The sequence below is a fragment of the Xenopus tropicalis genome, chromosome 3 (assembly GCF_000004195.4).
Source record: "Xenopus tropicalis strain Nigerian chromosome 3, UCB_Xtro_10.0, whole genome shotgun sequence".
Classification (NCBI taxonomy): domain Eukaryota; kingdom Metazoa; phylum Chordata; class Amphibia; order Anura; family Pipidae; genus Xenopus; species Xenopus tropicalis.
Window position 1 is genome coordinate 64,739,164 of NC_030679.2, and position 27,690 is coordinate 64,766,853.

Below are 27,690 nucleotides of genomic sequence, written 5' to 3' on the forward strand. Positions count from 1 at the left end.
ACCCTCAACATTAACTATAAAAGAAAATCATGTATTTTTAACTAGGGTTTTTTTCCCCAAGGAAGGATACTGACTATTCTTTAATGAAGGTAAACTTACCTGTACATTGATAACTACAATTATGTATCCATGTACATTAACCTGTGTCCTGTCACAGTAATAAAACTTTATACTGTATACTTAACATTCATTTTATTCTTATATTCCTTGTTATTTTTATATAAATGTTTAATATACTGTTGTTGGCATGCATTACTGTGCCAAGAGAATCTTATTTATCAACTTGTTTTATAATACAAGTGGAAGTGGCCATGATTACTCGGCTCTGAAAAAAAATCATACAAAAGACATGGCCTATGAAGAAAATTCTAGAAAAACTTGTATTGTTTGCTAAATCCATAACTAGTTAGAATAATGTCCTGTTAAATAATGTGAGCTGTTTTATGGTACCCTCTAAGCACTGACGATAGATGCAATCTCCAAAGTGCTGTTTTAGTTATGTAGAAAATGGAACTTTACTTTGTAACATTCTTTTGTAAAATGATGTAGTATTCTCCACCACCTTTCAGCATTAGCATTTCTTCACTGTGGATTTCCAATACAGAAAAATCTATTCATGAGTAGAAACACAGGTTAATGTGGCCTTTTTTGTGTTTATGTATACATGTAGCCTTAGTTGAGGTCAAAGTAAAGTGGTCAGCATGAGGTAGCCTTTAGGGGGAGGACATTTAATTACATAGTTCAACTGAGGATAATAAATTACAGCTTTCTACATTAATTACACTAAGCATGTTAGTGCTTTTTGTGGCTTCTCCACACTACAATCCATTTCCCTTAACTGTCACGGCTGATCGCACAGGAGTGATGCATGACTGGAAAGAGGTCACTCATTCTTTTTACACTTTCAGGGAAATAGTAAACTTGCAAATGAATGGCAGGAATCACCGAAGGAATGTTCAGCAGGTGGCGCTTTGGCACTCTTTCTATTGTGTGATGCACAAATGTAAAATGTGCCACTGGCTCACAAAAAGCAACTCTGAAAAGTAAACCTGAACTAAGGTGTTCAAAGGAGTTTCTACATTTCATTCAAGTTGCAGCAAAAATAGGTAAAAAGTAGTAATAACTAATTATCTAAAAAAAATATTCTTAAATCATTTTTTATCTCTAATAAGATTGGAATCAGACAACTTCTAGAAATGTGGCCCCCCCAATTATTTTAATAGTAACACAAGCCGTACTATATAATTACAATACTATAATATATACAGTAAAAAATATGGAAGATAAACATTATTATTGTTGGGCAATTTTTCCCTTTATAATAAGGCTCATGTTTGGAATGTAGTCATGCTAAGAAGTGCTCTAAGCCATATTACTGCGCTGGAATGCTAAAGAATTAAACAAAGCTGCTAAGGACAAAACAGACATTTCACAAGGCTGGACAGTTAAAGGAATGTCTGTACATTTGTATGTGTGTCTTTGGGTGGATGTGTGGTAGTTTGTGTCTGGAGCGGAAGTTTTGGGTGTACATGATCCATGGGTGCGTCTGGATAGATAGATTGCTGGCTGTGTGTTAGTGTTAACTAACCCCATGCCGTTAGGGTGATAATGATCCAGTCTTGGATTTAAAAAAAAAAAAAAAGGATTCCTTTCACTCTAAAGGTGACCATGCACTGGGCAATACTCTCTGGCTTGGGCACTTGGGCCAAACAGATACCATATGCGTGACCATAAACACACATATAGCCACCTTCCTGTTGTTCTGTGTGTTTGAGCTGACAGCTGACATGTCTGGTTAACTGCAATCCTGTAAAAAAAAAAAAAAAAAAAACACCACCTCCATGTTCTTGTCCATAGGGTTTGGCAGCTTAAACAGTAACATGAAATAAGGTGTCTGAATACCTGAAGTGGATAATTATGGATGGGTATTTTGTAAGGATGCTCTTCTGTTTAGATTGAGATATGTATTTGAATGGATACATGTGTGTTAGTGGGTGTGCTTGCATGTCTGGACTGATGTAATGTAAACCAGAAAATTGCTATGCGTTTTTCTTTACGCAATGAAGCAGTTAAAGGCTCCCAGTAGAGGCGTCCTTGTGCTTTTACTTTTTAGGGAAAATGAATGGCTAAATAGATGAGCATGAAAAGGAAATGTTGGAAGGTGAATGTGAAAGGTTAAGACAGTTTGGGAAAGAAGTTACTTGAATAAAACAGGCAAGATTGGTTGCTATGATTTAGTGTCCCAAGGCATTTGTAGGACAAGACCTGCCAAGTAATGGGTGTAGGCAGTGCAATGCCAAAAAACCATTTCTATGTTGTCTTGTTTCTCAACATAGAACTTTCCCTTGTAGGCAACTGTAATGTTTTATTGATTTACACATTTCCAAAGTGTGCACTGTGCTGTCTGAGCATATATTAAGTACAAGTAAAGGTGATGATTAAATATATGTCACATCATTTTCAGCTGCTAGACAGTGGGACCACAATATTCAGAAATGCAACACCAAGGATGTCAAAATTCCACCCAGGACAGTACATTTAAATTCCCAGCATAGGCTTCAAATAATTGATACTAACTGGCCAAAACAAAATTGTATCTGCCAGCACACTGAGGAGACAGAGTTGTAAGATGGGCCTCTATCTGGACAGGGTTTTTGGCAGAGCTGCCAGTTAGGGGGGGTTTGTCTGCAGTTTTCTCTTTTGCGTGGGGTAAAGGTCCCCATACATGGGCAGTGTATGTCGCGAAGCGAGCGGATTTTCTCCTGATTCTCCCTATATCCCCCACCTACAGGGGGGCGATATCGGGACAATCCAGGGTAATTCGATCGTTTGGCCAAACGATCGAATTATAATGACGGGCATAGGCAAAGTCGGTCTGGGGACCGCATCAACAAGCCGATGCGGTCCCCGATCCGGCTTGATTTTCTAACCTGCCCGATCAAGATCTGGCCGATTTCAGGCCAGATATCGGTCGGTCAGGCCCGTCGGGAGTGCCCATACACAGGCCGATTAGCTGCTGAATCCGTCCAAGGGACCGATATCGGCAGCTACTATCGGCCCGTGTATGGGGACCTTAAGACTGTGTCTACATGCACTGCTCAGCTCTAATGGCCTGGAGGTATTGCATCATAGCACAGGGCCCTTTTGAAGAGGTGACCCCTATACCTTATGCAGCTAGATCTAGTGAGTAGGTAACTACTGCACAGTGTTAAGATGGTGGAGCCTAATCTATTTAATGTGTATTATGAATATTAGTACACAATTTTTCTTGCTGAATGCTGAGAGCCTTGCTATAGCCTTTAAAGGACCCTTGGTGCATTTGGAGACCTGAGAAAGTCTCAAATTTAAGCCTCAAATCCAGTGAGCTATAGTGCCAAGTAAAACTGTGCTCATTTTACTGACTGGAAATGATCTGTCTGTGGGTTTCCACCATTTCTAGTCTGTAACAGCCCAGTCTCCGGTAATTGATAAGCATTTGAAGCGTGCTGTTTTGATAAAGTACAACACTTAGCTCACTTCCCTTACATAATCTTTCCAGTGTCTTGAAACGTTTTGGCTGCTTATCATATTCTTATCTTGTCTGGCAGTATGACTTGCCTTGGGGATATCCATTAGAATTTAACATACTGGATGAAGCATGGTTACAGTGACTGTCTTTGTTATTCTATTAATTCATTTTCTCTACATTAAGATAGATATATCACATTCTAACTGTGTATGGGGACCAGGGTGATGCATAGGCCAGATCCCTCTATTAAAGGGGCATCCTGCCTTCAAGTTGTAGATTTTGAAACCTTAGAGTAAGTTGATCTACATGACAAATTCATTTAAGTCCAGTTGGCTGGTCTATCTGTCTATCTATCTATGGTGACCAAAACATGAGATTACTTTCATGATGAGAGATTTTTGGTGAAACTGAGCAAGCATTTTGCAGTTCCTTTTTTTTCTGTAAAAATTATGACTGATGGCTCATAATTTGTGGCAAAAGTGGCCTAGTAGCAGTGTCTTAATACACGTAAGAAATCAGCTTTTGGTTGTATGAGTTGCCCAACCTCCCATTTTCACAGCTGCATATGCTCTTTGGCTGGGCACCTTCTGCTATTAAATTTTCTCAAACCAATATCCTTTTAATCTACCTCCCTATGAGTGGATCCAGACTCCTGGGAAAGATGGAAACAGGCCAGTTTCCAGAAAGAAAACTTGGCAATCTTTGCTTATTCTTGCCTGACAAGCGGTTACATACCCATAACAAGATTAAAAAGAGGAATGTTAACAAAAGACTGCACACTGCTTTTTTTCTCTGCTTAGATACTTTGTAAGATCTTGCAAACTTGGCAATTCTTGAGGAGTTTGTAGGCACTTATTCGCATTTTGCAATAAAGGAGTCCTACGGTGGATGGACCTAAGGGCTCTGGCACACGGGGAGATTAGTCGCCCGCGACAAATCTCCCTGTTTGCAGGCGACTAATCTCCCCGAATTGGCACACGCTGCGCAGGCGTTTTCAGCAAATCGCCGAAGTTGCCTCACAAGGCATTTTTGGCGATTTGCCGAAATCGCGCCGCCGCGTGTGCCATCCCACTGGCGACTTACATTTTCGCCGGTGGGATGGCAACTGATGGCAACTCGGGGAGATTAGTCGCCCGCGAACAGGGAGATTTGTTGCGGGCGACTAATCTCCCCGTGTGCCAGAGCCCTTAGCTCCAACATGAAGGAGATTGGTATTTGTACAGTTAAACAAAGGAGATTTGCAGGGATCAATATTTTGATACCACTCTGACCTGCTGGATAAATGGGCTCTATTCAGAGTGCCAAATGCAAGTTCAACAGAAAAAGGTATGTCAGACTGGAAATATCTGTTAAAGCTCAGTGTAGATTTACAGTTGCTGGTAGTGAGCTTTGTTTCTCTCTATTGCCAGGCTGTGCTGAAAGTAGCAAATTACTCTTAAAACATCAAAACAATTCTGCAGCTTGGTGCAGTGGCCAGTGGACCTAATACCATGATGAAGAGATGGTTCAGAACTTCTATAAATGCTCTGTAGATCTGAGTGTGGGAAAAAAGGCTTAATTAATGTTATTTGGGAATCATTGCATTTGAGTAATTGTGCACATTGCTGTGATATGCTAATGGATTCTTATTCAGATGATAATCTCACTAGATATTTATGTACTTTTCTAATGACCAGAGATCTGTTGCTATCTAAAAGCACTCCTTTAGTTCAATACTTCTTGTTCAACAGTTTTATTTTTGGTTTAGGAACATTATTATTAACATGTATTTATAAAGTGCCAACATATTCCGCAGCGCTGTAACAGCCAACAATACAATTGCACCCTTTATCACGTGTAGGCCACTGGTTGCCCAGACACTGTATAGCCCAGAATGTATCTCTCTCTGTGGCTAGAGGATTACAACAGATAGAACAGTGTAGAGAAGTGATTTTTGCCATTTTTATTGATCCATTGCTGGGGGCATTATTAAGCTGTTAACAAAATAATATCCTGTTTGTACTGCCCTAGAGCATACTTAGAGACCTCATGCTGCAGGGAAATTACAGCTCTACTCAAGGGATTCATCATTGGAATGCTGTTTGTGTAAACTAGGTCCTACAGCTCTTAAAAAGAACAAATACCCATTTAATTCACCAAGCTGCCACTAAAAAAAGTGTTTTGAATATAGTAAAATCAGTGGAAGGGCAACATATTGTTTATGTTGCTTGTGTAAAAAGAAATAGTATTTATCTTCCGATCAATTCTCCCCAGTGGTCATAATATAACTAAACAATGTAGCAGATTAGTGTAGATGCGTTTCTCGAGCTCAAGAGAATATGCATACAAAACAGAATCTATAACTGGCCAGAATAGAGCCGTATAAAATGTCCCGACAAGTATGTTTTCCAGAAGTTTGCAAAGCAACATCAAAGCATTTATGTAAACCCTTGCTGTTCAACATTCAGCTGATACTGCAGAGGTGTAATAAATGTGCTGTTTGCTGACCATACACTTTTTAGGCAGTGGGATGGCAATTCCACAGTTTGGTTCTACTTAAAATGAAGGCACGGGTGACGGTGTTTCCCAAGAAAAAGTGACCCAGTGTGCAGTTTTCTTCAATAAAGGTGCATGCCTTTTCCCTAGCATTGTACATTGGTACTGAAACCATAATATGCAATTTAAATGGATAATCCCAGCTTGCATGATATTGCAGGCCAGTGAGCTCACAATTTCCATCAAAACTCCAGGATAGGCAGAAAGTATCAGCTGATGTCTGCAAATAGCTAAGAAATATTTCTCAAGCAAACGCTACAGCTGGAAGTTATGAGCATCTCTCTGCCCTTAAGGGAGTTAATATTTACATACGAAGCAGACTAGATTGGTTTGTGGACTTCCTCACAAAGAGCCAACAAAAGAGCCGAAATCAAACAAAAGCTGTCTGTTTATCTGTGACCCCTGACATCTGCTAACAGACCTGATTGCTGGTATCACCAGTCTCTTGCTCATATCAACAGTTCAAAGATGGTTATTTAATATTCTCACAACATTTTCTCTGGGGCTAGTGAGCCAGGTACAACTGGCAGGAACATAAGCAAAAAGACTAGATTTGTATTGGGTCATTTTCTGTACATGTATAAAGAAAGGTTTGGTTTTGTCCATGTTAATTTGTAAAAATTAACGTGTATGCTTTTTTGCTTGTTTTATACCCATGTAGTGACTGAGGCTCTTGCAGTATTGCAGTACCTTAATGCTTTGTATAGGGAAATTGCCTTGTCATTATGTTGCACACAGGCATCCTGGCTGAGCAAAGAAACACATGTACTATTACAATTGTTTCTTGAAATGCCATTATCAGTGTTGCACCGAATCCACTATTTTGAAATTTGGCTGAACCCTTGAATGCTTTGTGAAAGATTCCGCCGCATACCAAACCGAATCCAAATGCATATGGAAATAAGATGTACAACTTCCGTGTTTATGTGACAAAAAAATCACTTGATTTTAAGGATTCAGTTCGGCAAGGCACATGGATTTGGATGAATCTGAATCTTCCAGAAAAGGGCCAACTCTTGGCGGAATCCTGAACCAAATCCTGGATTTGGTGCATCCCTAGCAATTATTACAAAAGTTACATTTGGACTGTGCATTGGCATCTTCAGTCTCAGGAAAGTAAAGTGAGTGGATTAAGGCAAGCTGCCAACAGAGCCATTAGACTCCAGGACAGGTCCCTGTATAGTTATGGCAAATGGTTAATCATCTGGCCACCACTCGATTCCTCCACACCAATCGATTTAGTCTGTGAGCACAAACAGACATTGATATTGTTTCTTATCTTATTTGTCATAATGCATTGCTCCTTGAATTAAAGCTGTCAGCGTGAATACAAATGTGTCCTAAAAAGTGCAATAATGCTTCAATTAAAGGAACAGTAACACCAAAAAATGAAAGTGTTTTAAAGTAATGGAAATATAATGTACTGTGGCCATGCACTGGTAAAACTGGGGTATTTGCTTCAGGAACACTACTATAGTTTATATATACTGAATAAGCACATGTTACCCCCACCCAGCCACCGGCAACTGAAGAGTTTTTCTTGTTGGAGTATCTCACACCTCACTGAAAATAATAAGACACAATTATACTACCCAGCTTGGTCATTGAAATGCATTTAGGTAAGGAATGAAAAAATACAAATGCTTATTCTAAGACAATAGAATTCTACTAATACAGACCAAACTTCCATGTTATAGGGAAATAGTCAATAGCATAATTACTTCACTGTGTCTTTTATTATTTTTACATTCCTGTTTCTTTAAGGACAGGCTGGCTATACGGACTATGTACAATGAAATATATGGCACTGATAACGAATGACTAACTCAATCCTCATTAAGTTTGTTTTTTTGTCTGCCATAGTTCCTTATTTAAGATGGCTTTTATGCTGACTGTATCACATTTTCCCCACAAATAATTACAGTGTGGCTTTATCATTAAGCAGATGTTTTCTATTCCAAATGAAAGTAAATGATTGCAATTAACCAGATGCTGAACTCAGGGCCTGGCCATTCATCCTTAGCCCTGCGGGAGTGGTATGCGTGACTAGAACATGCACAAAAATATGCTAAATGCTGCTTTTTGCTCACTCTGCAAGGCTTGAATGGAAGAAGTTTGCAATGTAGTTTGTGCATATTATGAATAAAATGTATATGTGTATATGTATACACATACATGCATATACACACAATATGGTCATATATGTAGGAAATGGTGGATTAAATACTGTTATATTCAAAGCAGAGATCCACAAATCCAGTGCTTGAATTCTTAACATTTGTGTTTATACATTATATACAACATTTCATGTACATAACTTAACTGAAACTGCAAATCCAGGTTTATAGCAGCAGGGGGAAGAATTTTACTGTGCACTCCTTTTGCTCTGGATTGCCTCCTGTTGTGTAAACTGAAGTGCTCTTTGTGGGGGTCAAATCTAGCGTGTCTTGTTTGCTTCTTGATGTGTTTATTAAAGCAAATATACCCACTTTAAGTAGGGTCATTTTTCAAAAGTAAGAGTAGAATAAGATTATAATGAGACTTATGAGACAGATATATTAGGATTAACCCAAATTCCAGGCACTCTGATAAAATGTATGGATAAAGAGCATGGTTTATTTTACGCAGGGGATTGGTAGGCAGTTATTTGCCAGCTACAAATAAGTTGCATTGTTTCATGAGGGGGTATATTAGCCTACTTGCCCCATGTAAGGCAATTCCAGTGTGCTTTCAACCAACTACAAGTAACAGCTTCTAATTCCAGCCTTAGGGATTTCAGTATTTTATTTCAGTCCCCTGCTTCCTCTTTCAGAAAACTGTGTGTAATGGTTCTTGAACTGGACGCTGACATTTGCTGTCTGAATGGTGCATGTTGCCCTCAAGCAAAAACCTTTAACAGCTTTTTACTACATTTTTTTTTACCCCAGACAAAAGTATAGCTTTATCTAAGATAAATGACATTGGAGGGGTACAGTTGTTTAACTGTTGTATTAACCTCATTCTGTGTCCCTGTGTATGTGGTACTGTTTCACAAACACAGGTAGAAATGCAAACATCATTTCAAATGAAAAGCTAATGACAAAACCTACAGTTATTGTTAGGATAATCCAGAGGTTCTATTCATATTACTACTTATTCAGTCTAGTTTTTTACGGTCCCTCATCAGTTCTTAATAAATGGCAGTTACCTCATTCATTTTTAATTTGTCATTAACTCCCAGAGTGACAGTATGTCAGTAAGGCTTATGAATGCTGTAGCTCAGTGCTGTCCAAGGTAGTGGGTCGATTATTTCTCATATAGCATGTTTAAAGATTAAATTAAAATTATGATGTCAAACAGTAAAGTCTGTTGAGCTTTTTAATAGACTGGGGGCCATAAAAATCTTTTGTAGGGCCACATCTGGCCCCCAGGCCTCCAGTTAGACAGCCTTGCTGTCACCGAAACAGAGGGTTTTTTCTCTCTTTTAGGTCAAATCTTTGGTCATAACAAAGTTTTATATATTCGGCTATAGTTGCAAGAATCTTAGGCCAGCCAATAAACCTTCACCTCAAAGTTCATCCTGATGTAACCTTAAAGCAGAGCTTCTAGGAGTATCCCATGCTCTTTTAGAGGGATCAGCTCCACAGTTTGGGAACCACAGAGGTAAACTCTGCCGACCAAGTAGCACATGGTTTGATAAGATGACTGATTGTGAATCTAACTGGTATGTTTGTGTGGGGGTGGATTGTCCCATGCTGCCAAACTTTTTCTACACACCTCCAGATCTTGGTAAACCCAGATTTAGCGCACTCCTTTCCATAGGGAGAGACTATTATCAAGCAAAATGTAAGTATTTTGGAGTGTTGGATTAAAAAATGTTAGCTGGCTTTAGGACAGGGGTTATTATTTCTAATGTGGAAGGACAGAAGCAGTGATTCTGAGTTTAATTTCCTTGACTCTTGAATTGTGGAGACCTGTATTTAATTCCTAGTAACACATCCTATTTTGTGTCATCTCTCTGTGTCCTTTTGAGCTCATGGCAAACCAGCGTTTTAAAACAAGGTCCAATAAAATAAATGGTCCCTTCTAGCAGCCCCTTACTGTAGCTCAAAAGTCTGGAAGAATGCTTTGTCAAGGGAATGGGAACTGGCTGCCGGGTTGGACAGATTTTTCATAATTGTGGTTTTTCTTGAAAGGATAGTGATGATTAAAATTCTGGTGTGCCATGACACAGAAATGTTATGGCAGCTGTTCCCGGGGATAAAGTGTCTGGCATTGCCATGAGTCACACCCTGTTTTACGCAAACATTATATACAATACGTTTGATTGCTACCAAAAAAGTAGCTGCTTGGTAAAAACAAGTGAGGATTTTTTAATTTAATGGACATGGCCTCCAGAGGGCACAATTTATTGGTCTAGTAATGAGCTTTGAAGACCAAGTAAATTTAAATCCTGCTCATAGGTTATACTTTTCCCTTAAAAATATTGTCCCTTTCTTTTAAAGGAAACTTGCCACTGGAATTTTAGTAGCCATGACAAGTAGCTGTTACTAGTAGCTCTGTGTGTCTTTACGCTTAGGACAGTAAAACATGAGGATTAGATAAATTTTCACTACCACGAGCGACTAATCTCCCCAAAATGCCATCCCGCCAGCAAGAATGTAAATCGCCAGTGGGATGGCACACGCGTTGCTTTGGTTTTCCAAAGTCGCCCGAAGTTTCCTTGAGAGGCAACTTTTAAGGCTAATGTCACACAGAGAGATTAGTTGCCCGTGATCTCTGCTACCGCCAGTACATTAATACAGGTGTCAGGGAGCTGCTATCTTGCTATCTTCCCATTGTTCTGCTGATCGACTGCTGGAGGGGAAAATGGGTGAATTAATTTCAATTTGCAGCGCAGCAGTAAAATGTGACTGGCATTTATCAGAGCACAAGTCACATGGCTGTGGCACCCTGGGAAATGAAGAATATGGCTAGTCCCATGTGAAATTTCAAGATAAAATATCTGTTTGTGCTTGGATTTCAATGCAGGATTCTGCTAGGGAAGCTCTATCAACTGATGCATTTGAAATAAAACATGTTTTCCAATAAAAATATTCCTTTAAAGAGCTGTTTTATTGCAAACTATGTCATATACTGTATTTTGGCTGAAGAAGCAAATAAGATGCATTTATTTATTTTCTGCTATTAACATTGTAGGCTGTTTTTCAGTTTTTGAATTTGTATTCTGTTTCCTCTAGCAACATATTTTATACAGCATCTGTAACACAGAAAATGGCAGTTAAATATACTGGTTGTCAAGGAATTAAGCATACAAATACAGCTTACTTTGTTGTGAAATAATGGTTGATTATGCTTAGGAGACTTTAATTTTTATTTGCAGCTACCATACAGAAGGAAAACCCAATCTCCCAACAAGCATCTCATTGATCTGGTCATGTTGGTGTGATACAGCATACTGAGGCACCTTTTAGCAGGGGTCTCCAAGAACAATAGCCCCATAGAATCTGAACGAACCAGAGTAAGACTGAGATTTAATAAAAAGATTTATAGGTCTATTTCCATCTCTGAAAATACCACCTTTTGACCTGTGCCATAATCCTGAAACTTAGAAACATGGGTATTTCATTTATGCATTTTGCTATGCACTGTGCGTGCATTCCATGATATACAGTTTGTTTAATGAACTCTATTACATACAGAATTTGCTATGTATTATATTATATGTATTACATTTACTAAGGGAAATGTCTTTTTAAATGAAATTGTTTCTTTTCCCCTAATTTTAAAGCTGTAGTTTTCCTGGGGGATCAGCAGAGGGTGGTATACATCTGTTACCATCTGGGACACATATTGGTAAAAGTTTGGTACTGTACTGACAAGTGCTATGTGTGTTGGTGGTGTGCATGTTTAGGGTCATGTCGGGTAAAATTTAGAAGCTATTAGACAAGATGTCCTGCAAAAAAAAGGTACTCAACCTGTGACCTACTAATCAATGGATCATTGTCCATATTGTTCAGCTCTCTTCATTTGTGCAGACCCTTAGGCTTGTGCTACACAGGAATCCACTCGTGTGGTACTATCCTCAGTGCAAGTGATGTAAAGCTGGTTACACTGTTGCTTATCTAGAAAGTGATCCTGCCAAATCTATCTATTTATCTGCCCTGTGCAGAGGTAAAGTGATAGAGACAGCAAACCCATCAGCTGCAGGGGGGCCAAGGCGTTCAGAGAGCACAGTTTCAGTCCCCCCTGATAAGGGTCAAATCGCCTTTGTTTTTCATGTACAGTACTTTCTAGTTGTGTATCTGAATCTTAAATTAGAGTTAGAGCCTCTTCCTTTGGTGTGACTGTAATTCAGAACAATAGTCTTAGGGCTCTGGCACACGAGGAGATTTGTCGCCGTCGATTTTTAAAAGAGCGTTTTGGCGACAAGACGAGCAACAAGGCGCCAATGCTAAATCAAAACATACGAGACTACTTCAAATCGCCTGTTTCAAATCGCACACAGACCCTTTTCTGAGCGACTTGAGTAAACATAAGGGGGGGTTAACTGCTGAGTGTACCATGGGTAGCAGATCGCCTGGAGCTCAACTCGCATGAAATCTCTTCGTGGGTATTGATGTGGCGACTTGTCGCCAAAGCGCCAGGGGGAAAAAATGCAGGCGACAAATCTCCTTGTGTGCCAGAGCCCTTAGGCTAATGCCACACGAGGCGTAGGGCGGATATTTTCAGCAACTGCAAAAGCGCTTGCTGAAAATTCCACCCTACGCCTCCTACATGTACCTGCCCCCGAATGAATGGGATACGCTCGGGTGCAGGCACATGTAGCCGATATACGCATGAAAACGTGAGATAATGCAAAGTCTTGCGTTTTCATGAGTATATCGGCTACATGTGCCTGCACCCGAGCGTATCCCATTCATTCGGGTGCAGGCATAGGTAGGAGGCGTAGGGTGGAATTTTCAGCAAGTGCTTTTACGCTTGCCGAAAATATCCGCCCTACGCCTCGTGTGGCATTAGCCTAAGGCTAATGCTCCACGGAAATACTAGTTGCCTCCAATATATTTCTGCCACCATGGGCAACTAATCTCTCCACCAGCAACAACGTAAATCACCGGTGGAAAGGCATACACGCTGATTTATTTTCCAAAGTTACACAAAGTTGCCTGCAGGAGGAAACTTTGCCTGACTTGAGAAAAACTGAATCAACGTGTATGCCTTTCCACTGGCGAGGTTGCCAAACGCGTGGATCAAAAGACCACATCAGTCAACCAAAGTGGTCTCTGATGGGAAAATGAAGCTTGATCACCAACCGACCTTTGGGGGTCCCTATACATGGGCAGATAAGCTGCTGAATCAGTATTATGACCTGAAGCATGGTATTTTTTCATTTGCTTGTCACCTTGTAAATTTTTAAAATTTGAATTATTCAATTAAAATGGAGTCTATGATTAACTGGATACTGGTTAATGAAAAATTAACCAGTATTCTTACTGATCGGCAAGAACGGTTTAAAAAAATATGGGCCCCATGGCTACAATATTCTACCTCTCCTAGCTGAACCACGCCTTCACTTTCCACACAAGATAAAAGGAAATTTGTATGATGGGGGAAATCTACTGAAAAGTCCCAAGGGACACACGAGTGAAGAAAACCTATAGGTAGAACCCGGATCTCGGTGAGAAGAATACAGAAGCATCCCAACAGGATCAATCTGATATAATGATTTGTTATAACACCAGTTTTTTCCCCACTGTTCCAAGTTTTGTTTTCCACCTTCCACCCCTCAGCAAGCCGGGACCCTGAAAAAAAAGCAAGATCCTGACTTGCTCATCCCCCCACCCTTACCTTTTCCTTTCCTTCCCTTCCCTTCCCTTCCTACCCCCCCACGCCCCATTTCCCCATTTAAAGAATGAAACATAACATATGTATGGTTAACAAATGGACAATTTATTGATGTACTAAATGTAATACCACACAATGGTGATGATATTGTTATGCAATTACCATTCTCAATAAAAAAGTAAAAAAAATAAATAAAAAATAAAAAATGGAGTCTATGGGAGATAGCCTTTGCGTAATGCAGAGCTTTCTGGATAAATGGTTCTGAATAACTGATCCCATACCTGTAATAACTTTGGGTAAGTTAGATGAGGCTTTCTTTGAGAAGTAGACAAAGGTGAATAATGTTCCTTCTCTAGTTACTGAAGTACAAATATACTATTTGCTAGCTATATATTGTAGATAAACAATATTGTAATAGGACACAATCCTTTTTTACTTTCATAATATCACTGACAAGGCAGGACCACAGTTTTCATACCATAAGAAAAACCAGCATAATGGAAAAACTGCTATTTGTTTTATGCCTGAACCAAGCATCACTACTTGTGCTGACCCCATTCAGCTTTGCAGTATAATTTAAAGGGACATACTGAAGATTAGTTGGAATCAGCTGAGTGGTTTATTTTAATCTTTGTGCAATCAGCTGCTTCAGACTATATTGAATTACCTACTTAATGAGCACCCTGTTGCAATTTTGCCTTTAACGTTCTCTATAAAAACTATGAAATGTTCCAAAGGGGTAGCATTTTTATTGGCTAATTAAGGTAGCAGTAAATATTTCCTGTGGAACATTTAATTACAAATAAAAGTGGAGGTAAAGGACCCACCTTTTGAAGAGTCAAAACTGTTAACTTTTACTAGATGTTTAGTTGGGTGCAATTTTGGTAAATGTTTCCATCTGAATGTTAAAGCTTTGCTCTGTACAGCCCTGGTATAGGGATTCAGAAGCCCCTGTGTGCCTGTACTGACACTTGTCCTATGCTAAAGTCCTCCAAAGGTGACTGAACTACATGTTTCAGATGTCTTCTAGCAGCTTTAGGCTGCTGTGAAATGTGTAGTACCCTGCACATTATTCAGTATCATCCATACACCTGCTCATATGTTCATATTTAGAAATACCTACCCTTTTTGCACAAGTGCAGTGGTAAATGTGAGAGAACTAAAGCTCTACTATTGCTCTATGGTAGTTTTTTGTAACCATTTTCTCAGGAAAACTAAATTAATTGGTAGAATCAGCAGTGCGACCCATATATTGGTTGAGGCCCAGATATGTACCTTGCTTAATATCCATTTTCCAGTATGGGAGGCGGTTTTGCTGTATTCAAGTACACACAGGGCAATTAGTTGCCACAACTTTTTAAAAAGTTGCATAGAGTAATCGGCACACCACAAACCACTCATGGCAACTTGTATATTAATCTATGGCGGCTAAATTGCTGTGATTAGTCTCCACTACATCGTTTAAACGTCACAACGACTAATGTGCCGTTGCCCTAAATGAATTTTGAACTTTTGTGCAGATAAGTGGGAGCTAACATACTGCATGTCTTGGAAGAAGCCACTTTTTGTGCCCTGTGTTAACCACACCCGCCCCAGTCACAAAATGGTGTTTTTGTCAGCAGATGCAAGCAGTGTGACAGTTAATGAAACTTATATTAAAGGAATGCTCTGTGCCCAGCACTAAGGCTACATTGTCTAAAGTAAAATAAATGGAAGTGAAACCCTATGCAAAGTATACATTCTCTTTGCTAAATATTTAGTTAAAAGGCTCTGCTCTGTCCGTGTGTGCCTAATGGCTCAGCAATGAATCTCCCTACGAGATATAAACCAATGTAAAACAAGCTAAATGTTATGAGCCAGGGTTGCTACTTTTGGAACTGGCTTATACAGTCTTAGAATTTGTCTTTTGCTTACCAAACACAATTTCTCCTTTTTCCTGTGCATTCATCTTCCCATTTGTTTAAGAAAAAAGATCAAAATCTTTTCACCTATGTTTTTACTATTGCTACTGTAGATTTGTATTTTGGTTACTTTTTTCCTAATGCTGACAGAAAAATATCCCCCTTCGTCCTTTCATTCCTGGTTCCCCTGAGACCTAGTTAATTCAGCAGAAATGTAATTCGGAATAACATGCAGTGAATGACTTTTCTTAAAATAGGATTTTAATTGCAGAAGCAAAGAAGTATACCTTTGTAAAAACCCAAGCCTGCTTCAATTATATTTCTACTATGGCATCTTGCCACCTAGTTAATGTGGCCAGACAACAAATGGAACTTAGTCTAAAGCATTTTTGTCACAGCTCCCTATGTGCAACAGAAGAGTTTGTGTGGCCTGGGTCTATAGAAACCATTAGTCTTGTGAGCAACTTTAGAAAGCTCTTACATGGAGGAGCAAGTATCTCTGCCTCGGCTGTACTTTGTATGTACTAAAGGCAGGGAAGCCATCAGCAGACTACAGTCTAATGGGGCTCTAAAGGTTAATTTGGTACTGTTCAGCATGCTATAACTACCCCATATTTTCTATATGCACAGCGCCTCAGGGCTCTGTGGAATTCTGATGGTGGCTTAGTGTTGACATGGTGCTAATGGCATCATTTATAAGCTGTTGGTACACAGCGTGTGTGTGTGCGTGGGATTACAATACTGCAGAGATCGATTTACCCAAAAGCTTACAATCATCCCGTTGCAGCAATTCTCCTGGTAAGCTGCTATTATTGCTCTTCACAATATATAGTTTTAGGGTTAACTAATATGTAGCATGCTTTTATTGGCTTAGTAGTGCTCATGGTGGTTTAATGGAGGAGAGTACAAGTTGTGACATGACTGAGAGGTGTAAAGGAAGAAATGCAAATGTAGGAGCTTGTGCTGTGTGTGTATCTGCCTGTCTGCTGGCTCTGCCATTGTTATGCCGCGCCAAAGCTGACACCAGTGTTTGCAATTGTAAAAACGAGCTGATAAACACTGGCAAATCAGCGGCACATTCACCTGTTTTCAGTCCTAATCACCTTTTCCACAGATAGGATAGAAATTCCAGAGCAGAGCAACGCGACAGTTTATTGTATTGGATTCACAGATTTCTGCTTTTGTCACCCTTACTGCTGTGCCCATACAATGCATCTATCTTGATGGATCTTTTGTATGGAGGTGACACTTCCAAGGAAGGAAGGAAGGAAATGTGGAAGCTAGCTAAAATGCAAATGAAGATTCACCCACTGCAGTAGCACTTTGAAATCCTAAACATAACCCCAAATCTGCAGTTTGTGCATTGGGGGGGTCCATGGGGTTAATCCCATCCTCTTAAAACTCTAGGAATTGTAGGTTTGGGATTATCCACATTTAGCAGTTTGCCAAGCAGTTGGGTGAATGCTACTAAATACCCGTCAGTCACACTGGGAAGCCAAACTTTGCATGGAAGAACTGTGTATTTTACACTTATCTGGTCACCAAGTTTCTTGAACAGTTTTACCTCCTATTACCTCAGCCTGTAGGTGCTCATCAACCATCAGTGCCTCTGGATTTTTTTTTTTTTTTTAAAACAACACAATTGATCCCCTTATAGTCTGAGCCATATACAGTGGTGCATGCATTTCTTGTCATATAAAATGTAGATTCACCAGTCCACATGGGCCCTGTGTCTTACAATTACTAATTATAGTGGATGCTGGGTGGCTCAACCTTAGTAAGAATTATTATGTTGCCCTAATAAACCAGTTATCTAATGACTGTATCTGTTGCTTATTCTTGCTATACACATGGAGTGCCAAATAGTGTTTCAGCAGCCAACTCAATAAGGAGAGTCTGTTAAAACCTGAATTCCAGTCTGATGTAACAAATGTTTTCAGTTCAATAGTCAAAAAGTTAGCCAATCATCGGTTCATGTGACAAGCTTTAAGTGTATATCCCCTGGTGGGTGGGCAACACCTTCCTTAACTTCATACAGTGGGTAGTGCAAATAGTGTCAGCAAAGTATCAGATTAACAAACAATAATGTTCTAATACAGGTTACTGATTTGGATAGGAACATGTTAGAACAGCAACCGATATGCAAAAGCTGCCAAATGTTTAGCAAGGTGACAGATAGAAGGATATAAGGGACTGTCTCCATAATGACATTGTAGGGTGTGTGGGAGATGAAAGCAGCTGCACTGCATTCCAGACATGTATTTTTCCTGTAACACATTTGTATGGGTTGAAACCTAATTGAAACATGTATAAAACATTCTGTATAACCCAAGGCTACAAAGAAATTCCTGTTTAAAATATTGGCTAAAACTGTCATTAAAATCGTGCTCTGTACTTCCTACTGCAAAGACAAGCACATTCTTTAATCATGTTAATCTTGTCCCTAAAACATGTTTAAATTAACTTTGTTTATTTTCTGAAATGTGTATAGGTTGATGGCACACAGGGCATTTTATGGGGTTCTGTCTTGACAATTGTTGTTGTCTTTGCTTTCAGTTGAAATGGTTGCAAAGTTACAGTGGTTAAAGCCCCCATGTACAATAGGCCTTAAATACCTTTTATAGAAGCTAGGGATGGCATAGAACAAGAATATTCATATTCCTGATTTACATAAGAGGAAAGCAAAGGACAAAAGAAGTTGTTTAGTTTTACTAAGCTAGTGCAGTGACATTAGTTCTCCTTGTCTGGTGGTATCAGATGGCCGTGCTCCCCTTACTCAAAGTTTTTGTCATGTTAATGGTGGTTGTACAAGCTTCCGTAGAATGTGTTTTTGAATAAGACACAGGTATAAACAGTTTGTAAAAGTCCAAATCTAGTATGTACAGTATATCCCATGTGTAGCTGTCAGCATAATGATGAGGTGTGATATTTTCAAATGTAGAAAATAGCAAGTCTCCCAACCAGTTCTGTGATCAAACCACAACCTGCTGCTTGAATACAACTCCCAGAATCCTACCAACAGCTGAACCATGTCGGCTGACCATGGGATTTGTAGTTATACATCCAAAGATTCCCAGGGTGTCTGATCCTTTGGGTAAAGTTTCCATTTTTGGACTTTTGTTGTAATCTATTTTTTTTTCTCTGAAAGAAATTTGTTTTCTAGAATATTGTCCAAAGGCCATGTTTCATATCTTAAATATAGGGTCTTTTACTATCACTTAGAAATAGTCTTTTTTTTTTTTTTTAATAAAAGCAGCTTGGCACAGGACAAAGACGGTGCCTTCGAGAGTGCTTTAGAGTTCCCTTTGGTTACATGGTGTGTACAATGGAGTAAAACATTAGTTTGCCCTGACCCTGAACAAGGATTGTATTGTGAGTTTCAGAAGGATCAAAACAGCTTCCCCGCCCTTGCAGTAAATATCTTGTTTCTGGGGTCCCCTGCTGGGAGAGCCCATAGGGAACTGGCCTCGTGTGTTTTCCTCTGCGCATCCCTGTGATTGGATTTCACAGATTAGTATGTGCTTGAGCGCTTGTTGCCTCTTGGATTCCAGGTTTTTGTCCTTTAATTCTCTGCCTTTCTGCCACCTTTTTCAGGTGCTGCATGACTTTAGTATTTATTCTAATGACTCAACTATTGCCTGGACTGTGGTTAAATGTCAGTCTGTCCACATCAAGGCAGAACATACTTGTGCAGCATAATCAAGCTCTGTTCCAGCCAAATAACAGGGCCTTGGAACCACTGTGTGTGGCAGCAGCTACTCTTTCTTTGATGGTTTTTATTATTTTAGATGTTATATGGCATTCTTTCTTTTTTTATGTCTGACTTAAAATGAGTAAAAATTGGAAGGCAGCTGCCAGAATACTGTTACCCTAACATGCTGCATTGTGTTATAATAGGAGGGCTCAGCTAATATATTTTCTTTTCATTTCGACTCCCTGCTAAGTGTACAGCATTTCCAGCCCTTAGACATTCCACTTGTTCAGAGAGGAGCGGTGTCCTGCTGGGAGTTTCTTTGGAATGCAGGGGTGAGGGACTTCTTTAAAGCTGATTCAGGTTGGTTTCAGTTCCTGAATCCCATCAGTGTTCCTCATTACCCATCACACTGAGAGGAGAGGTAATACAAATGTCACCCTACTTATTCTCTGTCCTGAAATGGCATATGGCCTGTGTAAAACCACTTATAATAGCCCGGCTAGGATGACGTAAGTAATTAAAGGAGAAATAAAGGCTATAAAGTGTACTTTTAAGGTGGAATCCCAAGGACAGTTAGATCATTTGTTGTTAATGTTTGTCAGGTTTCAAAAACCATCTCCTTCCATTGGAAATCAATGTATGTAAATGTGTCACTTATATGTGTATTTTGTATACAAGTATGGCCATTTACTAATACAAGGACACGGTTCACAACTGTGCCCATTAAAACACTCCTCAGAAAGTACTTGTTTCTCTACACACTTGTCTATAAAACCTCTGGCAGCCCTGGAATGGAAACATGCCTTTTCTAAGGATTCAGTACTAAACTACTTCACTAATTGACTCGTACCTTTTGAGTTGTACGCTGAGGGCAATTTTGCTGGTACCCACATTGGCTCCAGCAACAGAAGGCCAATGTACATACGATTTACCAATGCAGATCCGTATACACAAGTTGTTGCTTGCACTGCTTAGCAGCCACCCTAATTTACGTTTGAATTCTGGGAAATGCTGCACTGTGGGTAAGCACCTTACAGAGATTATACATCATTCACGTCAATCCCTTTCCCAGTGGATCTTACAATCTAAGGTCTCTATTAGATGGTCCATGTCACGTGGATGAAGGAAATTCACAATACACTCATCTCTCTTCAAAGGGGATTCACCTTATTTATTATGCAAAGATTTGCAGGTCCAAATAACTGCAATGTATTGGGCATAGCATGGGCGTCCCCTCATCAGACATTATCCCCAAAACGTTGCTAATTTCATGTCCCATGAACACTGTGTAATAAGTGGGGTAAATCCACTTACTGGTGTTTTTTACATGCTGACCTACATTGGGCTTTTTGCTGGGGTCCCCTATTTATGCTTCTAATAAGCGCTATAAGTATGTGGAGCATGTCTAAGGGCTGTGACAGACGGACAGTCTCGGGTGACTAATCTCCCCGATATTCCATCCCACTGGCTAGAATATAAATGGCATACACGGCACAGCGATTTGCCGAAAGAGGAAAATTTGGCGATTTGGGGGCCGCGTATGCCATACCACCAGCGATTTACATTCTAGCCAGTGGGATGGCATTTCGGGGAGATTAGTAGCCTGCGACAAGGTAGATTTGTTGCGCGGCAACTAATCTCCCCGTCTGTCACAGCCCTAAATTGCTCTGTTTTGTCCAATTGACCTGCCTGCATTTGAAGGAAACTCAAACACAGGCAGTAAATACAAACTCATGTTTGATTTTAGTTCTCCTTTAACTTGTGCCGTACATGTTGTAAAAGAACTCCTGCATTGTTGTATCAAACTTCTGACCCATGCAGAATAAAGCATCCCCAGAAAGCCTATCATCACCTGTATCTGAATTAACTGTAGCATGGTTTCTGTACTAATAGGTGATACATTGTATTGTGTTTGGAAGAGGTCACTGACCAAATAAATTCCAGTTGTGTAGTGTTTATTATGCAGCTTTGGGAATGGTTTTTCCTGTGAATGCGAGGGCAGCCCAGGTAAAACTGCTTGTGTTAGCTGTGCGTATACCACCAGGTGTGACGCATTGTTAGGCGACCTTGTTTTACTTGTTTGGACAGAGGGCTTTGTGTACATTTACCACATATATGCTGTAGATGTAGAACCAGTCTCCTTCCAAAAGTATTACTCAAACCCTTTTCTGATAGATAGATAGATAGATAGATAGATAGATAGATAGATATAGGACATATATAACAATGCAATACATTTTAGAGGCCTTTGATGTATGGTACTATATAGTATACAGTATAACAACTGCTAGAGTCTGTTAGCAGGTCCTCTCCCATACTGCCAAATTCAAAGTTAAATTACCTGCCTCAATATGTGTTCAACTCTGCTCCTGTGCTCCCTGTTTTCTGACATGTTCAAGCAAATAAGTCCTTTTATCTCATATGCACAAAGGTGATGACGCACAGGCAGATTAAGGCCAACATGGCAGGACACATGGATGGCAGAATTGCACTGATTTGCTGTTTTAGCCAAGTAAGCCAAACAGATTTCAAAGCTGTTGAGGAGGAATGCTAGCTCCTGCTGCTTGCAGGTCACCCACCGACCTCCCACACATACCAATGGGGGGCACAGGTAGGCCAAATTTTCTCTCCAGATGGACTGGCTGCAATGGTTTGGGATCATATAATAAAAAGAGTTTTAGGCCAAATTGTCCAATAGTGCTGTGCTGTGTAGTTTAGATCTGATGCCACTAACATCTCTAAAGCTGTGGGTCAAAAAAGCACAGGTTATGTGGGGAGAGGAAAGGGAGTTTGTTGGGTGAGTGACCCCCATTTAAAAACAGCAAAGAGTTGAAATAAGAAAGCAAATAATTCAAAAACTATAACAATTAAATAAAGAAGACCAATTGAAAAGTTGCTTGGAATTGGCCATTCTATACCATACATACTGAAAGTATGTATCCTTTTAAGTGATGATCTTTCCTGGTTCCATGACTAGCTTATTCATCTGCATTTGATTTTATTTTGTAACCAACTCTTTCTGCTGTGTGCAGCTTTTCTTTAAATCTTGCAAATGCAGGGAAAAACATTACTCCTTCTGTCTATAAGTTCATGTCAGCGGGCCAGAGCCCATATAAAACCCATGTGCTAAAGTGGGAGTAGTAACAGTACATGTTTATAGTTTGCCTAATCCCAAAACTACAGGTTATACTCTAGATTTACCAAGGGACAACGTGTTTGAGTGCAGGAGTGCCCTTTAATTACCATCACTTAGTTATACACCCTCTAATTCTATTAATTGCAGGAGACGTGGGCTTAACTTATTCCTTCATATTTCTATGGACTGTAGTTCTGCTAAATATGTTAGCTCTATAACAATACTTTAATGCAGAAGGACTTTGTTTATTCGTGATAACCCCCCCCCTTTAAAGTTTTTGATTTAATCAATTTGAGCACACACTGGGCAAATTTCAGCCAGTGCAAAGGCATCAGATATTGCACCCTGCTGACTCTCATTGAGTTTAATGAGAGATATCTGAAAGTGTGCCAGCACGGGCATTACACGTGCAGAGCAGGTGCTTTCAGGCACAACTGCCATTGCAGTCAGTGGTAGGTGGCAGTGGGCAAGTTTGTGCTGTCTGAGAACTGTCAGCTGAAATCCACCTCTTATGGCTTTACAGTATGCAGCTGTATAAATGCATTCTACAAATAAATGGTGGTAAAGCAGGACCAGCAGATGCTTTCAGTGCTGAAAGAACAGCAGTCAGTCACTGCCCTTTGTAGGCAGAAAAATAAATATACAGGATATCATTTTAGCATACAAGTGTGTGTGTGTGTGTAGGAGAGAACACAAATCCCCCATTTCCATTGTGACTATCATGTACTGAAGTGTAGGAAACCACAGAGGCCCTAAAATGTGCTGATTCTCTTATTCTCTTAATCATGTGCTATTAAAAGTTGCACAACATCCATTCTCTGAATATTTGAATTTAACTACATACGGTAAGTGCAAATTGTGGTCTTCATGAGATGCCTACACACTTTTGCATTCAGAGCTGCACTCAACAAATAGCTTTAAGGGCCACATCAGTTTATTAAAACTGGATATTGTGTAATGTATAATATTGTATAAAATGACTTAATATCTGATTGTTAAATGCTGTAGTGCCCATTATACATTGATACAAATCTTTTATATAGTTATGAAAACTTCCCTCATGTGAAATTGACACCTCTCCAACTTGCGGTTAACCTGAGAAACTGACATTTTGTACAAGCTGGACTAATTCCAAATGAACTTGTTTTCAAGTAATCACTGCTGCTTTTGTTTTCCTTGCCCTTGGTTCCATTAAATTGCGACTCCTGGTTATTGCAGTGGAACAGCTTTAGGATGCCATTGGCTGCTGTAAACACATAAGGCAGTTGTTGAGAAGCCCAGTTTTGCCTCACACCTTTTCTGTCCAAGTGTTCCCCCTTGATAATAACAAAGCCTTTCAGACAAAGCTGAGATTGTACCAGTCACCCCCAAAAATTGCCTCTATTAATCAGACATTCTCATTGTAGGACAATTAGCCAGCTGGCTCCTCCTGCCTATTGGAACAATTGATTCTTAACAAAACACTCATATTGATCACATTTTCTGGCATGAATAAAGGAGTATTCTACACATGATGCTATTTATATTCTACAACGCAGGTCTGCTGCCCTCGGCTCTAAAAGCTGATTTTGGCAGAGTGGGACTGCGGGTCTTGTTGGCTATGAATGGTAAAGAGCTGCCTGTTATGTCCACCACAGGGCAGACATTTTCAGCTCTTTCTCAGCCCCCCCTCCCTTTGTCTTCTTAACACAGGTGCAGCAAGTCGTAACCCAGGTTGCTCCCTTCTTATTGATTCACCTGTGCCCCAGTGCAGATTGTCTGACTCTGGCTTCTGATGACAGGGTCTGAGACAATTTCCTATTAAAGAGAAGCCCAGAGGCTGCAGAGAAATTAGTTTGTCCGATGGGAGTAGAATACAGCTGCACAAGGCTGTTGCTAATAGCTGCTCTACAGGGGTCCACGTGTGGAGTATCAGACATGGCATTGTGCCAGCAGCCTACCAGGTGCACCTACTGGTGAAGCTCAGTGCAGGCTATATTGGTACAAAACCAGGTGGAGCTGGCTGCGCAAGCACTGTAATAATGTAATAAATGCAGATACAATGCTCTATGGACTCAGTAGTTTCCTTCTAGCACAACCACTTAGTGATCCATTTGCATTCCTTTTAGTGGCTCTGGGCATTTTGTTTTGCCTTCAGACCCATACATAGAGTTCCTCTTCTGATAAACGCTTAATTGTCCGCCTCATAGAAATATTCCCTTTGGGTCTCATCAATTGGTGTGACCCTCTGCTATAGAGTCATTGTTTTATTGGTATTATTGCATCAGTGGAAAAGTTTTTCTGATTCTGCCCATTAAAGTGGGGTTTTCACTTTTTATGCTAATAAGCTCTTTTGTACTGCTGGTAATTTAACATTTTCTAACAAAAGAATTCACTTCTACCTACTGACATCTTTGTTATGTGTGTGTATGTTGTGTGACGTACTGTCTGGTCAGACCAGTTGAGAACCATGCAGTGACACTTTGCTAAAGGATGTGCCATTGTCTGTGAGGTGCATTCTCAGCCCTTGTACTCGGTGTGACTGGTGGGACACAAGGACAGTGTTTCAAGTATTAGCACGGCTTAGATCAGCACCTTAAATCTGTAGCCTGGGGTAGGCTTAGTGCTGATCAAAGTACTGAAAGTGAGTTTGAGTAGGGCTTGTTTTTAGGGAAGGATTTTTTTTCTTTTAGAGATGTGTTTACATTGTATTAGGTTTTTAAGGTGTTTAGATATAACAATAATATTATCAATAATTAATTTTGTTTGCCACAAAGAAAGTGGCTCCTCCATTATTGTCTGTAATTAGTAAACAGTACATAGAATGCCTGGCTTGGTAAGCAGTGCTTTATCTCTCTCCCCCTCTGTTGGCTTGGAGTTTGTTTCTATATTGTCCATCTGGAATGCTTTGCTCCCATGCATGGCTGTTTATGTAGAGAGCCTCCTGGGGTGTTGTGAAGAGCAATTAATGGAGGGCTTCCCATTGCTTTTGACACGCACTGGCCTGGACAGAGTTCCTATGTATGGGCTTGAGGCTGAGGAAGTTGCCAGTGCTGGTGGACATCTGAGTTCACTGTTGCTGGAATCCTTTGTAAGCAAAGGCTGAATGGGGGGCGGGGCTTGTGACAATGACTAAGTAGAGGGGCTGGGCCTTTTTAAATACAGGTAGGGCTGTAGTTAGCAGAGTTCATTTAGAAAGCAGGATGGAAACAAACAAAGTGAGCTTCTGGTAGAGAGGAACATCCAGGAAAGTCTCCAGCTATTTAGTGAATGAATGCTGCCCAGGATATCCGCACCCTGGTACTGTGGTACATACAACTCTCCTTGGAAGTCTGTCTCCTCACCAAGGTAAGGGCTTTGCCTTTTGTATTGAATATTTGGAATCAGTTGCACTTTGGGAAATACTTTTTTGTATTTTTTTTTCTTAAGACAGTATTGCTGGTGTTTGCATTGCTGCTTTTTATTGCATATCAGAATCAAGGTACAGATATATGGAGTTGCTGTGGAGCCTTTTCTGTTAATTGCTGAAAGAAAAATAGTGATATTCTTAAACAAATTGTACTTTTTGTCCTGGCACTGCCCCCTTGTGAATCTTGTTTTCTGCCTGTGGCCTTCTGCAATCAATTCCCTGCAGGCACTTAATCTTGGGCTTTCTGTAAGTGAGGTTAATTGGATGTTGATGGCTGAGCCTCAGCTGTAAGCCAAGAGGGTGAGGGCTGCCTGAGCTGCTTACAGTGAGTGTCTGTTCTGTGTGACATACAAGATGGCCTCAAATCTGATCCTCTTTATTGAACAAACTTGGCTTTGGTACGTTGCATGTGCACTTTTGTTGTCAGCTGGCCGTAGTACAGAAGCTTTGTTTGATACGCAGGTGGTCTAAGTAACATTACCCCTCATTTTCCTTCTTTTCCTATGGGCCCTGGAGTCTGGGTTATTTGAGAATTTGTATTTGGGACAGGATTGAATACTGGTGCAATATTTAACAACAGGCCAAAACAAAGGAAACAAGTAGCCTTTCTCCATACAGTTCCTGATAAATATGCGGTACTGCATGGAATTTGGCATGGTTCCCTAAACTGGCTTTTCCCTGTGAAGGTAATTTTGTTGTATCTTTTGGCCTGCAATGGAATTTTGTTTTCCCATCTGCAATTGTGTGACTCTTTCTGTGTTTGTTTTTGCTGGAAGCTTGCTTCGCCTGGGTTCAGTAGGAATCACAAAGGGGCTGTTGTTCAAAATGGGGGCCACAGTGTAATGGAAATGTTGCAATAAAGTCATCTTCATCTAAAGCATAGACTTTTAAATATACCTTTCAGGAGGAGAAAACGCTGTTCTGTCCCAGATTTCTTATATTGTTAGAAATGTGTCAAACTAGGCACCGTACAACTGTGATATGATACTAGTGTCATTAGACTCTGTAGAGTCTGTACATTTGCACATAGCTGTTTATGTGTATTTGTTTTGCCCAAGGCTTCCCTATCATGCCCATTGGCTCAGAAACTTGCAATTTCTAGTTTTCACTTTATCTTATATCTGCCCCAAATACATAAAGGACTCTAATGTCCATTTTATCGTGGCTACATCATGTCACTTTTCCAGCTTACTAAAAGTTTTTTAGTGGATGGAGTTGGCATATATAAAACACCATAGTCCTCGTGACTCTAATAGGCAGAACTAGAACTTTAAAATGACATTTTCATTTTGACGCATAGATAAGAAGATAAAAAATGTTCCCATAATATTGTGCAGGCAGTATATTAACAAAATCCTAGTACTTCTGTTTCAAACCAACATTTTATTTAAAAGCCAGTCATCTGCAGCCTGCCCTGAAAATAGATTGTTTCAGCAGGGTACGTTTTCACAGCTGCTCCATTGGGCTGAACATGCTGACTGCTCCTGACATGAGCGCAACTTTGGCCACTTCCTTTGAAGAACTCCTACAACTGTAAAAGCATTCATTCCTATGACACATTCGGCGGTCTGGGAGGTTTGCTTTAACTCGGCTTTCCTTCGGCCATATGTCTAACTAAACCTTAGGAAAATGAAGGCAGACCTTCTGATTTTAATAAAACGCTGTTTTTAGAAAGGAAGTGACATTGAACAGCACTTTTGTTAT

At 40.0% G+C, this 27,690-nt stretch overlaps 1 protein-coding gene across 3 annotated transcripts in view; it reads left to right on the plus strand.

The window, feature by feature from the left end:
- The window catches only part of prickle1 (prickle planar cell polarity protein 1), a 54,988-nt gene that overhangs the window by 16,146 nt on the left and 11,152 nt on the right, over nucleotides 1–27,690 (plus strand). Inside the window, exon 1 of one of the 3 annotated variants that reach the window (XM_012959068.3) lies at nucleotides 25,760–25,925. Coding sequence (XP_012814522.1) covers nucleotides 25,852–25,925 — 74 coding nt within the window. The 5' untranslated portion in view covers nucleotides 25,760–25,851. 3 annotated transcript variants of the gene reach the window in all.